Source organism: Pituophis catenifer, unplaced genomic scaffold (genome assembly GCF_029215685.1).
Source record: "Pituophis catenifer annectens isolate HBS135680 unplaced genomic scaffold, rPitCat1.0.hap2 SCAF_8, whole genome shotgun sequence".
Lineage (NCBI taxonomy): Eukaryota > Metazoa > Chordata > Lepidosauria > Squamata > Colubridae > Pituophis > Pituophis catenifer.
In genome coordinates this window covers 45298961-45312443 of record NW_027256888.1, presented here as the reverse complement: position 1 = coordinate 45312443, position 13483 = coordinate 45298961, and the positions used below count along the sequence as shown (strand labels likewise).

The following is a 13483-nucleotide window of genomic DNA, read 5'->3' as shown; positions in this document are numbered from 1 at the left end:
TGTGTCCAATTTTTGCTTTATTCAAGCACACAATAAATAACTACAGATTCAAATCACAATAATCCAATTAAACAAAAGCTCACTGTAGGACTTTCCTACCATGGCTAATTATCATAATTCAAGGCAAGGCACATCTTTAGTACAAGTACTGTACAGACAGAAATTGGCTTGGTTTCTCCTTTACTGAGGTTTACTTGATCCATTTTTCTCTAAAGTTCATATAATTCTCATAGCAAACAAAAAGAAAAGATGTAGAATGAATATATCTATCTTAATGTAATGAAACATTACATTATAAAGAACAGGGAGTCAAGCTATTCTCCAAAGCACCTGAGGGCAGGACAAGAAGCAATGGGTGGAAACTAATCAAAGAGAGAAGCAATCTAGAACGAAGGAGAAATTTCCTGACAATTAGAACAATTAATCAGTGGAACAACTTGCCTCCAGAGGTTGTGAATGCTCCAACACTGGAAGTTTTTAAGAAGAGATGGGATAACCATTTGTCTAAAGTGATGTAGGGTTTCCTGCCTAGGCATGGGGCTGAACTAGAAGACCTCCAAGGTCCCTTCCAACTCTGTTATTCTGAAACAACCAACTCCATGTATCATTCTCTCTTATTCTTCTCTCATTCTAAATAGAATGAGACAAAACATTTAATATGGTTCTCCCCAAAAATCCTTGCTATAATAAAATTAGAAGCTGCCTTGTGACTGTTTTTAAAAGAAAAAAAGTGCTAAGGTGTTTAATGGAAAGGATAAAGTTCTTTTGCAAGTTACTGTTACTCTAAACGATTTATTACTTTCAAGAGCAGATTTTAAAAAGCCATTTTCTTATTCATAAATTATACTGCTTTCATGCAGAAATAAAAAACAGAGAAAGCTATAGAACATGGAACTGGAAGTCTCATATAACCATAAAATATGCTTTTTATAAATAATTTCTCTTACCTCCCCCGTTCTACAGCCAAGGCATCTAGTTCATCAAAAAACAATATGGACGGTGAAACAGCTCTGGCTTTCCTAAATATCTAAGGGAGAAAAAAAACATGCACTAAGATGACACAAAAAGTTAAATTGTTGAAAAGTATACTATGTTCTTACAGAGGCTTAACGGATCCATCCAATGTTAATTCACCCATCCAATAAAGTCTAACCAGGTGGCATTCCCATATCAGTAGATAAATCTGTCAGACTTGCAACTGATAAAAGCACTTGGTTGCAAAGTATCAACATTTTACCTATACAATCTCTGACAGCCTGAATCACTTTGAATGATTAAAATGTCTAGTGATTCAGCTGTCAAGTATAGTATTTTCCAGACCAGGATCAGCAATGGTTCGGACAGATAATATTGTCCTGTATCTGTTTGAGGATGTGTGTGTAAAGTAGGCATACTTTTCTCTCTCATCATGCAATCTATGGTTAGTTTACCCCTTCTATAAGTAAATATGAATTGTTGTACTGTTAAGTTTATTATACTTAACCTCTCTGACTGCACGTTCAGATTCCCCAACATATTTGTTCATCAATTCAGGTCCCTGCATGGGGGAAAAAAATCAAACAACTTTCAAGGATGTTTCCCTTACATCATACTTTCTTTTCAATGTTAAAAAAACACCAGCTTGAAGACAATACTTGAAAGTTTTTTATTTATTATAAAAATGTTGGAAGACGCATGCTGTTCCCTGATCAATCAACCAAATTAGTCTGGATTTGCTGAATTTCCATTAAATAGTCTTAAATAGTCTTAATTTTCTGGACTCAACCTGCCATCTACTACACATCACTTGAGGCCTTTTTCTTCTATCCCTGTCCAAACTCTATTTTTACACCCTAAATTCAGGAAAAAGAATTGTACCATCTCTGCAATCAACACAGTAAGTAATATAATGATGTATTATATAAATATTAATTAGTACTCTTCGGTTTGTGGTTGTGAAAAAGAAAGCAATTACTTGTACATATGTCTTTTTTATATGATCTACTGGTTAGCTAAAATGATACCCCACATTACTTTTGCAGGCTTGATAGTACACATGCAAATATCACTACTTAGGAAGTTTCTAGAACAAATGGCAAGTATTAAACCGTATGCATGTTGAAAGCAATGTCCTGATTACAAGATGAAAAGTATGAATTGGTTGGACTAAAAAATAATCAAAATTTAAAAGGATTTTGATAGAGGTAGGCTCAAATCAGCATAATATATAACATCCTGATTTTTCCACTTAGAATAAAGAAAAATACAGAGGATGAAAGAACCAGGTATAGGATGAAAAATACCTGATCTGTTAATAGTACAGGTGAAAAGAAGCTTGGAATTATGCTCACAACAAACTGAAAATAAATCAGCAGTAAAACCTGGCTCCTAAAAAGGGAAACTGTATTTTAGGCCACATCAATAAAAATACAGTTTCCAAATCATGGGAAATGATAGTTCTATTAGCATTATGTTATTATTTTCAGTATCTGCTTTGGTCATACTTACTTCAAGAAATACAGTACAGGACTTCCGGGTTGGCTCCGCAGCGCCATTGACGGTCTTTTTAGACCGCCGCCCCCACGATCCCGTTGAGCCGTTCTGACAGCGCTAATCAGCTGTCAAACGGCTTGAAAATCTCCCCTTCGGGAAAAGAAGGGGAGGAGAGCAGGTGGGTGAGGGTAGAGCTCCCCGAAAACCCCTGGATTAATTCCAGGGGTTAGGAGGGCGAGAGCTCCCCGTTCAGCCCACTGAAGCTCTGGATCCGGGGGGACTCTGTTTTTTTTTTACAGAGCTAGGCGTTGCGTCCAATTTCTGCTGTCAAACAGAAGATTAAATGATTTCAAAACAGCAGGCGGAACAGAAGCAGGAGGACAAGCTTTTTGCAAGTATAATACTTAACTCCGGGGATACAATGTTTCTAATTGGATTTTCTGAGCTGGAAGTAAAGATGGCGTTTCTTTGTTGCAATTTTAAAAGTGAAAGTTAGAAAGGAAAGTCTTCGTTAATAGACTCGTGCTCAGAGACTGGCTTTAAGTTGCTGGAATAGATTTTGAAGAGCTGTTTGGGAAAAGATTATTTCGTTTGGTGATTTATAAAGAAATTGCTGAAAGCTGCTCAAAAGGATGGCTCTGACTTTATGATTTTATGGTTGTGGGAAGAAAGAAAATCTTTTTAAAATAAAATGGCTTCTAAGAAAGAAGATCCTGAAAGTGCTGGAAGCTATTTGGAGGTGTCAGAAATGGAACAGTTGTCTGATTTACAGAGCTATAAGGATTTTGATGCAGAATTTACAGAATTTATAAAAGAAGCCATGAATAATCATACTGCAGCTATAAGTAATCAAATAGCAATTCTTAAAGGGATAACAACAGAAATGACTGAGGAGACAAAAACAAGTACGGAGCATGATGACAATTCAGGAGATATTCTGATTGCAGCAGAGAAGGTGGAAGAATCTTCTCAAGAATTTTCGAGCTTATTCTCTGCTCTTTTTGAAAAAATTGATAGAATCTTTCAAAATTACGCCTTGGTTTGGAAAAAAGCAGTAAATGACCAGACTTTTGAAGTTTCAGAAGATGAAGGAGATTTGCCAGTGGCATTTATACATTTAATAGAAAAGAAACAACTGAACTTTTTTTCACAAACTCTTGACAAACTTTGGTCCTACAGACGAAGGAATGAACTGATTTATATAAGCAAGAAGAGGCGATTTGGGGGCTCTAAATCAGAGGAAATTTTCTTAAAAAGGGGACAATCTTTGCAGTTACATCAACCTCAAATTAAAATGAAAAACCTCCTCAAAATAGAAGTAGGAGGGATGCAGAAAGACTGGAAAAAATATAAAAAGAAAGCAAGAATGGAAGATTAACCTTTTCTTTTGGCTTTGCAGTTGTTCTACTCATGGTTAAAAATGATTATGTTTTAGGTGTTATAACTACTGAGGGGGAAAAAGCATAAAGTTAAATATTGATTTTTAAATATGATGCATTAATGGTTGAATGTAAGATTAATCCTTTTTGGTTTTTTAGTTTATGTATTAATGGTTAATTATGTTGATGATTATCTTTTAAAATTCTAAAAGTTGGAGGGAGGAATAATGAAGGGGGAAAATTTAGGAACTTAAAAAATGTAGAAATTTAACTACTGAATATCTAAGGTTTATTTTTTGTTATGAGATTTTAAAATATCTGAACTTTGAGAAAAGTAGGAGGGGGAAAATGTTTTTGCAAATGAATTGAATACTTTACTGATATATTAAGAGAATTTTTAAGGTTTGAATGTTTAATATTTGTTAATGGCTTTAAAACTCTTAGAGTTATTGGATTATACGCTACTTTGAGTCTATAAAAAGGGAGGTTGATGAAATTGTAAAAGGGGAGTTAAGGGGTCTTGGGAGTTATTAAATTTTGCAGTTAGCTAGTTTATTTTAGCGAATGTTTGGTGAAACCTATGCCCTGTTTTCTGTTCTGGGAAGTCGGGGGTGGGGGGTGGTGAGGAGGGGTTGAAGATTGAGTTTACTAAGGATTGATTTTTTTTTCTTTTTCTTGATGATAGTTTGAATGATTGTTTAAGATTGAGTTTACCAAGGATTGATTTTTTTTTCTTTTTCTTGATGATAGTTTGAATGATTGTTTATATTGTATACTTGTTTGATCAGAAAATAAAAACTTTTTTATTAAAAAAAGAAAAAAGAAATACAGTACAGGTGGTTCTACATTTTAAGAAAGATTCAGAGAAAATGGAAAGAAATTTTGTAAGGAAAGATAGAGGGAACTGGGTATATGTGACCTTAAGAAAATTTATTTGGGGCCAATATAATAGCAGTATTCAAATACCTAAAAGATTGACATAGGATCCACAATTATGGATGTAGATGTCCTCATCTATTATGGATGTAAGGACCATTCATTTAGCAACTTTGAAGTTACAATGTGCTGGTACTTATGTCTAGCCATTGCAGCACTTGCGGTCACATGATCAAAATTCAAGCATTTGGCAACCCACCCACAGTTATGATTGCAGGGTGCATTTCAACTTCCCCACACCAACCTATCTCACACCCATCTCTGCCCTTTTGGGTGCCCTCTAATCCGCCATCTCCTGCCATTCCCAACTGACCTTTGCCATTTTCTTCCTCCCACTGCTGATGAGGTGCATCCTGCCAGGCCCTTCACAAAGCAGCTGCTGGCCTCATGATACTTTCTTCCCAAGGCTGCATATAGCCTTCTTAAAGTCACACGAGGTCTTTCTTTTGAGGCCTCAGGAAGTTCATGCACTGCCCCAGGAATAGCAATAGCAATAGCATTTAGACTTATATACCACTTTACAGTGCTTTACAGTCCTTTGTAAGCGGGTTACAAGAGTCAGCATATTGGCCCCAACAATTTGGGTCCTCATTTTACCCACCTCGGAAGGATGGAAAGCTGAGTCAACCTTGAGCCTGGTGAGATTTGAACTGCCAAATTGCAGGCAGCCGGCAGGCAGCAGAAGTGGCCTGCAATACTGCACTCTAACCACTGCGCCACCAGGAAGAAAGAATCATGCAGTCAGTAGCTGGATTTGCCTCATCAGAAGGGCTACGGAGTTCAGGGCAGCTTGCACGCCTTCCCATACCTAGCAGAAGCCATCCCTGGCCCGGCAATGCTCATACTATAGTAGTTGCTTGTGCGCCATACCTTAGTTGCTGTATTGTTGCCAGGCCATAGTAACACATACCTGTGGCTGGCCTGCTTGCAAGCTATCCAGAATTCAAAAGTACCTGCTACATTGCCCATTCACTTTGCTTGTTGGAAGCTGGCAGGATACCACAAGAAAATCCTCTCTTAACAACACACAATTCTTGCTTAACAACAGCAACAGCAATTGTCAGAATAGAATAGAATTATTTATTGGCCAAGTGTGATTGAACACACAAGGAATTTGTTTTGGTGCATATGCTCTCGGTGTACATAAAAGAAGATACATTTGTCAAGAATCATAAGGTACAACACTTAATGATAGTCATAGGGAAACAGTCAATATAAATCTTAAGGATTTATATCCTTAAGGTTACAGTTATACAGTCTTAAGTGGGAGGAGATGGGTGATAGGAAAAAACTGTTCTTGTGTGTAGTTGTCTTGGTGTGCAGTGCTCTATAGCATCATTTTGAGGGTAGGAGTTGAAACAATTTATGCCCAGGATGCGAGGGGTCTGTAAATATTTTCACAGAATTGTTGTCACTAAGTGATGCGATCACATGATTTTGCACTTTATAACTGTATTGCTTAACAAAAGAAATTCTGATCCCAATTAATGCTATTAATCTGTACTTTAATTTGGATTTCTGTACTCAGCAAAGTTATATTTCTTGACCTAAATGCTCTCTAGGACTATATAAAGTTAATTATGAGATCCTTTTTAAAAAAACATTTTATCTCATAAATTTCATGTTACTTATTTAATAAAGAACAATTCATGAGGAACAGTCCAAAGACTCTTTCAGAACATTAACCAATCTTCTTCCAGAAATGTAATGATAATTACTCATAAAGTCAAGACACAGGTCTTCCCAAAACCATTAATCTATTTTAACTGCTGCAGCCAAGAAATAAAGACAAAGAAATGGCAAATTTAAACTGGAAAGCATTTTGCTGTAAATGATCCAGATGACAACCCAAACTTAAGCCCATGTCAAGTGTAATAAACCACAAAGTATCTGAAGGATACAGGAAGTTAGCAAAGCCAAAGTGAAGTCAATAATTTGCCAACAGAATATATTTTGAAAGTACTGCTAATTGGAAAAAGAAAAGCTAACTGAAATGGCTCATATTTAAGAGGAAAAGAAAGACACGAGGAACATTTTCTACCAAAGCCTTTACCACAATTGTACATGCTTGAAAAATTAAAATACATTTCAAGCCGCTGCCCCTCTGCCTCATCTGCATAAATTTGTGCTTTGAGATAAATCAAGTTTTAAAACCTACAAAGTTCAAGATCACTTGACAGTCCTTTAGAAATACTAATTGTTTTACATGTCTCTTCTGAGAACCACACAGCTGACACACGAAGCAACACACTGCAAAAGGCTTTTTAAAATATACATGATACAACCAACCCTCTTTGGGAGAAGCATTCTTGTAGAAAATGTCAAAAAAATACTAATGTACCGGTAACTATTTTCTCTTGCTTTTTCCTCTACTGCTCTCTGCACATAAAATGCCAAACTCTTTTCCATTCAGCAAAATTTCAAGGGAACGATACAACTGGAATCCTTTGGTGGAGGAAGAGAATCACAATAGAAAATTTCAACTTCTTTTTTTGTCTGTGCATATGCATCCCTTACCCCCTAGAGCAGTGGCCCATAGAGCAGGGTACCAGGGATAAGTTCTGAAAAAAAAAAAATCCACAGACCGGGGCCGTGGCTTCACGCACTACCTGGATCCCACACATGCGCAGATGAAGCTTCACTTGCTTGCATGGACCGGTTCCCAACGGGTTGTGGACCATTACTGGTCCATGGCCTATGGGTTGGGGATCCCTGCCCTAGAGCCCCATATTTGATATATAAGCATCATACAAAGTATTGAAATAAATTAATAAATAACCAAAATTGTTTTTATTTACAAAAACTAATGGCTAGAATTAGCAAGTAGCCTAGTTTCCTTTTCTTCTTCTAAATGTACTATTCTTCCCTAGACTTGCAGTGCAGACTAAGTTGATAAATCTTGAGAACAAAAATATAAACATTATAAACAAATATATAAAACAGGAAATTAAGGTAATTATTGCAATGCCCATTATACAGTCAACATATCTGACAGGCTGATAATTGAAGAATACTAGAGAAGTGTTTTTATGGTATTTGATAACATCATGTTTAAGAACACAGTGATTACTAACCTTTACGGCTAAGAAGTTTAGACCACTTTCATGAGCCAAGGCCTTGGCAATCATGGTTTTAGAACATCCTGGTGGTCCATATAGGAGTACTCCTTTTGGTGGCTGAATGCCCATTCGAATGAAAGATTCAGGATGCTTCAGTGGCCATTCAACAGCTTGCTTTAATTTCAGTTTAACATCTTCCAGCCCTCCTATGTCTGCCCAGGATATCTATAAAGCAAGTCACTTTAATTCATTCATTCATTCATTGCTTTTTGGTAGCTCCCTCATTCAGCAGCATAAATACCACGTTATCAAGCAGCTACTAGGGGTTTAGTACTTAATTAGATCTATTTTAACACTGTCTTTGGATCACTTTTTATTGAACACCCACACCACAATCAGTGCCAAATAAGATACATTAATCAATCTTTATTTCTGCTAATACTGATGTAGTATCTCTTTAGAAGATCTTTCTCAAGTTTATTGTCCTATAAATGTGTAGACCATATTTAGGTTAAAGAAGGCAGCTATATAAATACAACTGCTCAGTTCAGGATCATCAAATGTTGCAACAAGAAGCTGTTAATTCATGGGAAATGCACAAGAAAAAAAAAACAGAAATATAAACTACCACAAGTATAATAGTCATTTGCACTCTCTCATTGACAATGGTCAATCATTTGCATGGCTATATTATTATCTACTATAAATATTTTTCTTTAACTAATCTGTGTTCATGAAATTCATTCATCATGTATTGAAAGACTTTGCTGAAACAGTAGTTTTTGTGTCCATGTGTGGATATAGTTCTAGTCTACCCATATGCCTGTCTTAAAATAGTCTATCCCTGCACATTCCACAAAAATAGAGAATGATATCAATGTACAACAATGTGCTATATTTCCACCCTTGTGAGAAACTTGTGATGTTGGAAAATATGCAAGGTTAATACTGACTATTCACTTGGGCCCCTCACTATTTTTCATCGTGATGGATGTTTTCCTAGGCAAGCCTTCTTGACCTCCAGCTATGTTGGAACTTCAACTCTAGAATATCCAGACAGCATAACTAGGAATTAAAGGAGTTACAGTTCCAATATATTCCCAAGATATGGAGAGGAAAGACTTAAAGACCACTTTATCTACTTCTATGATCAGATGACTGCCTTTAAGCATGACTCTTTTTCTTATTCTCCAACCTTCAAATAATCATCTTAAAATATTGACTAGAGAAATCTTACTTTGGGCACATCAATTGTCACCTCTCTCATGGCGCTGGGCCTGACATCATTCATTGCCTGCAGGAAATCACTGCGATTAATAATTACAGATACAGACACATCATCATCCAGGAGATTCTCTTTATTATGAAGTATTCTCCGCAAAGCATGCATTCCTGTATAAAGGACACAAAATACAAAATAATGTATGGATTTCTTATTACATTTCACAGATATTTAACAATACATAAGTAGTAAATGCTGTGCTGATCCGTGACAGTAATAAAGATTGAATTGAATGTAGTAAATGAAAAATCTGAGAAAGTAAGAGATTTCTTTTAATTAAGTTTCATCAAGCATAAACAAATGAATGCTTTAGCATTTATAGTAGTAATAGTCAATCTACTATACTCCAGATGCTAATGAATTGCATTTCCCATGACCCAGTTTCTTTCACCACTAGTCCCTCTTTCCAAGATAACTAAAGTTGCCATACATTAGAATTTTGTCAGAAATGTCACAAAATCTCTAACTTTATCTTTAAGGGCAGATTTATGTTGAGGCTAGTTGGTACACTGAAAGTACACTTGTAAACAATGACTAGTTTGTGGCTTAAACTAGTAATTATTTACAAAAAGTCTGCCATCATACCAAGTAAACATCCTTGAGACTATTTTCAAGCATTTCGTAAGAAAAGGATTTAGATTTCTGATCATCATTATCCATCTTCTTCCACAAGCCTAATTGGGAGAAAAAGGGCATCCAAAAAGAGGAGAAAAATATACCAATTCACTGTTTTCTTTAGACTTGTCCAATTCACCAAATTATTTAGATTAACCCAACAAATTAGTCTTTAGGAAACAGCTTTGGACAATGAAGAAAAAGGTTCTAAAACTCTTAAATAAAAGAATGTGTCACTTTTACATTAAAGTACTATACCATAATCTGCAAGTACTAGAAACCTGGTGGTGATCAGGGTTGCACAATATTTTTGTGATAAAAGTAGCATATTAAAATATGTCAAAGTTACCAATTTAAAACAGTTGTTATATTCAATTGAAAAAAAACCACTTCATGCACTGTTCTTTAACCATTTCTAATCTAAAAAGAAGTTATTGATGAAATCTGATACATAAGAGGGATCACATAAAGAAAGAAACAGGACCATTCAGGATAGAGCATGTCTTCTCCTTGTTTCCAAGCTGGATCCAAACTTAGCATGTCTAACTAGATCTTTCTTCCCCACTCCTCTGGCCCACATGTACCTACTCCTTCCTTAAGATCTGGGACACTCTGCTATATCGGAAGGTTATTCTAGGATGAGAAAAGGGGGTTTAGTAGAGCTTTACTCTACTTTGGGGGATTTCTCAATCAGCTTAGTTTTACATCAGTACAGTATTTGAGAAAGATGGAAAAATCTGCTTCTTTCTATGTAGTTAAAGTTCAGCTCTATTCTCCATGTGGGCAATAAAGCAGTTGAAAAACTGAGATGGTTAGAACTTTTCAAAATAAAATCTGAATTATTTATAGTACACATTTGCCCAAACCATTATGCAGTTCAGCATTTAAATGAAGCAATGTTTTACACACACACACAAAATAACCCCAATAATAAAAGACAGATTGAAGCCAAAGCCTTAATCCTTCCCGTTTCCTCTTGTTAGCATCATTTATTTCTGCTGTCCCCGCTGACCTTGACCTTAATCAGTGGTTATGTTATTTCCAGGAATGGCTCTAGTCAGTACTTTACCAAACACATAAATATATCTTCTTTTTCATTAAATTAGAAGGAGGAAGAACTTGGTAATGTGTTTGTATATGTGAGAACTGTGTTCTAGCTGTAAGATAGAGCAAATCCTGAACAATGACCTCACCCTTTGATTAAAGCTGCATTCCAAAAATAGCAGGCATGTGTCCAACACAAAGGAAGTTTAAAAAACGCAGTTTGCCAGAGTACATTTTGGATAAGACCCAGCTTTTACTCATGTACTGAAAGACAGCTTGAAGAACATGCCTATATATCAGACAGCACTTTTTTCCAACTCCTTAGTAGATAATCATGTTCCCTTACCATTAACTACTGTGGTTAACATTTCCAAAATCCTAATAAAAACAAAGAATTGTAAAATATTTATAAATCAAGAGTCTAAACCAGTGGTGGGTTGCTCCCAGTTCGCAAGAACCGGTAGTAAAAATTTGTAGTAGTTCGGAGAACTGGTAATAACATTGGCTGGCCATGCCTCCGAACGGGTTCCCGGCCCGGTCGCCGCTCACTTACCCCGCCCACCCCATCAAAGGCTTTTTTTTTAACTTTTAAAAGCATTTTTTCTACAACGTCTTCGGCCGAAAAATGCTTTTAAAAGTTTTTTTAAAAAAGCCTCTGATGATTGCACAGCTCAGCTGGGATTGTCAGAGGCTTTTAAAAGCATTTTTTCTTCAACCTGTTCGGCCGAAGAGGGGAAAAAATGCCTTTAAAAGCCTCTGGCGATCCCAGCTGAGTTGCCTGATCGTCAGAGGCTTCTAAAAGCATTGTTTTCTGCAACCTCTTAAGGTTGTAGAAAAAATGCTTTTAAAAGTAAAAAAAAAAAAACTTGGCCACGCCCACCCAGTCATATTACCCCCCACCAACCCACGCCCACAAAATAAGCCACGCCCACAGAACTGGTAGTAAAAAATTAATAAACCCACCCCTGGTCTAAACGAAATATACCCATTCATATAAAAAGTCCACATAGCTTATAAGAGTTCATCAAAGTTGGTTGTTTTATATCTTATATATACAGTTTTGAATTTGACTCAGCATTTGACTTAATCAGAATGCTTAGTTTTCAAGAATGTATGTTTATAGGACAACTTAGTGTTAAAGGAACAATTAGAAAACAAAATAATTATGTACCACACTATTCTTAGCTGGTATTCAAAGTATAGTTATTAGTTTGAATACTATTAAATTTGTAGCATTGTTATAGATGCTTACAGTTGGTCCTCGACTTACAACAGTTCATTTAGTGACCATTCAAAGTTACAATGGCATTGAAAAAAGTGGCTTATGACAGTTTTTCACAGTTATGACCGTTGCAGCATCTCCACAGTCACATGATCAAAATTTAGGTGCTTGTCAACTGACTCATATTTATGACAGTTGAAGTGGCCTTGGGTCACGTGATCATTTTTTATGACTTTCTTATGAGTAAAGTCAATGGGGAAGCCAGATTCGCTTAACAGCAATGTCACTAACTTAATAACTGCAGTGATTTGCTTAACTACTGTGGTAAGAAAGGTTGTAAAATGGGGGAAAATTCACTTAACAAATGTTTCACTTAGGAGCAAAAATTTTGGGTTCAATTGTGGTCGTATGCCGAGGACAACCTGTACCATGGTTTAGCTAAAGGAGAGTAATGTAGAGTAATGTAGATCAAAATTTAGGCTTATAAGTGTCAAAAAAAAACCCTGTAACTGGAACATGGTCTTATGTAGGATAGCCCATCACTTAGGAAGAACAAAGAGACCATTTTCAGATTCCACTGACTCAGACAGATCTATCCCAATTCAACTTTATGGGAGGGTAACTATCAAACAAAGGTATATAGAATACATTCTATCTCCTGTTCTCATATCTACATATAATCTAAAGTTCCCATACATACCACTATGCAGAACACATTGTGTGTTGCAAGTACTTATTTTATTCTTTCCTTGCTCATGTAGAAGTAGCTCTGCGCATAGTTTTCCTCTCAGTTACAACAGAGCCATGATGGCGAACCTATGGTATGCATGCCAGAGGTGGCATGCAGCACCCTCTCTGTGGGCACGCGAGCCGTCGCCCCAGTTCAGCTTTGCCATGCATGTGCACATGCCTCCAGCCAGCCTTCAGATCTCTGCCGCGCATGCGTGGGGGGTGGGCCATGCACAGGGGGCTGTACGGGGGCACATGCGCATGCGCAGGGTAGGCCGAATGCGGGGCCCCATGTGTGCATGTGTGGGGGGCACATGTGGGGCGCATGCGGGGGACTGCGTGCGCATTGCATTTTGGGGGTTCACACACACGCGCCCCTTGGGCACTCGGTTCCGAAAATGTTAGCCCACTGCAATAGAGGTTACAATTACACTAACAATACAATACAATACTTCAGTTACAATACAATAGCAACAGAAGGTACAAATTCAGGGGCCTTGGGTCACTAGCTTGCCTGGTCCCTCTCTGAGGGATCCAGTGATAAAGCTGAGAGGATCTTATCACAATATTGCAATTTTTACTGTTATTTAACTGCTTTATTCTTTCCTTTCTTGCAATCACAGAATCTGAATTTAACAATTATATTTGTAGAGCTGCAAAGAATATGCATAAGAGAAGACGCTTTGCAGGATGTCAACCAGCATACAACAGTTTCCTTTGTAGAAGTTTATCTAGATCCGTTCCA

General features: G+C 36.8%; 1 protein-coding gene across 1 annotated transcript in view; it reads right to left on the bottom strand.

Annotated features, from left to right (window-relative positions):
• Positions 1-13483, bottom strand: part of AFG2A (AFG2 AAA ATPase homolog A) — a 140165-nt gene that overhangs the window by 103673 nt on the left and 23009 nt on the right. The window contains exons 10-13 of the mRNA XM_070948626.1: positions 9084-9238; positions 7862-8071; positions 1484-1537; positions 948-1027 (exon numbers count right to left, since the gene is read on the bottom strand). Of these exons, the coding sequence (XP_070804727.1) occupies positions 948-1027; positions 1484-1537; positions 7862-8071; positions 9084-9238 (499 nt within the window). The remainder of the gene's footprint in view (positions 1-947; positions 1028-1483; positions 1538-7861; positions 8072-9083; positions 9239-13483) is intronic.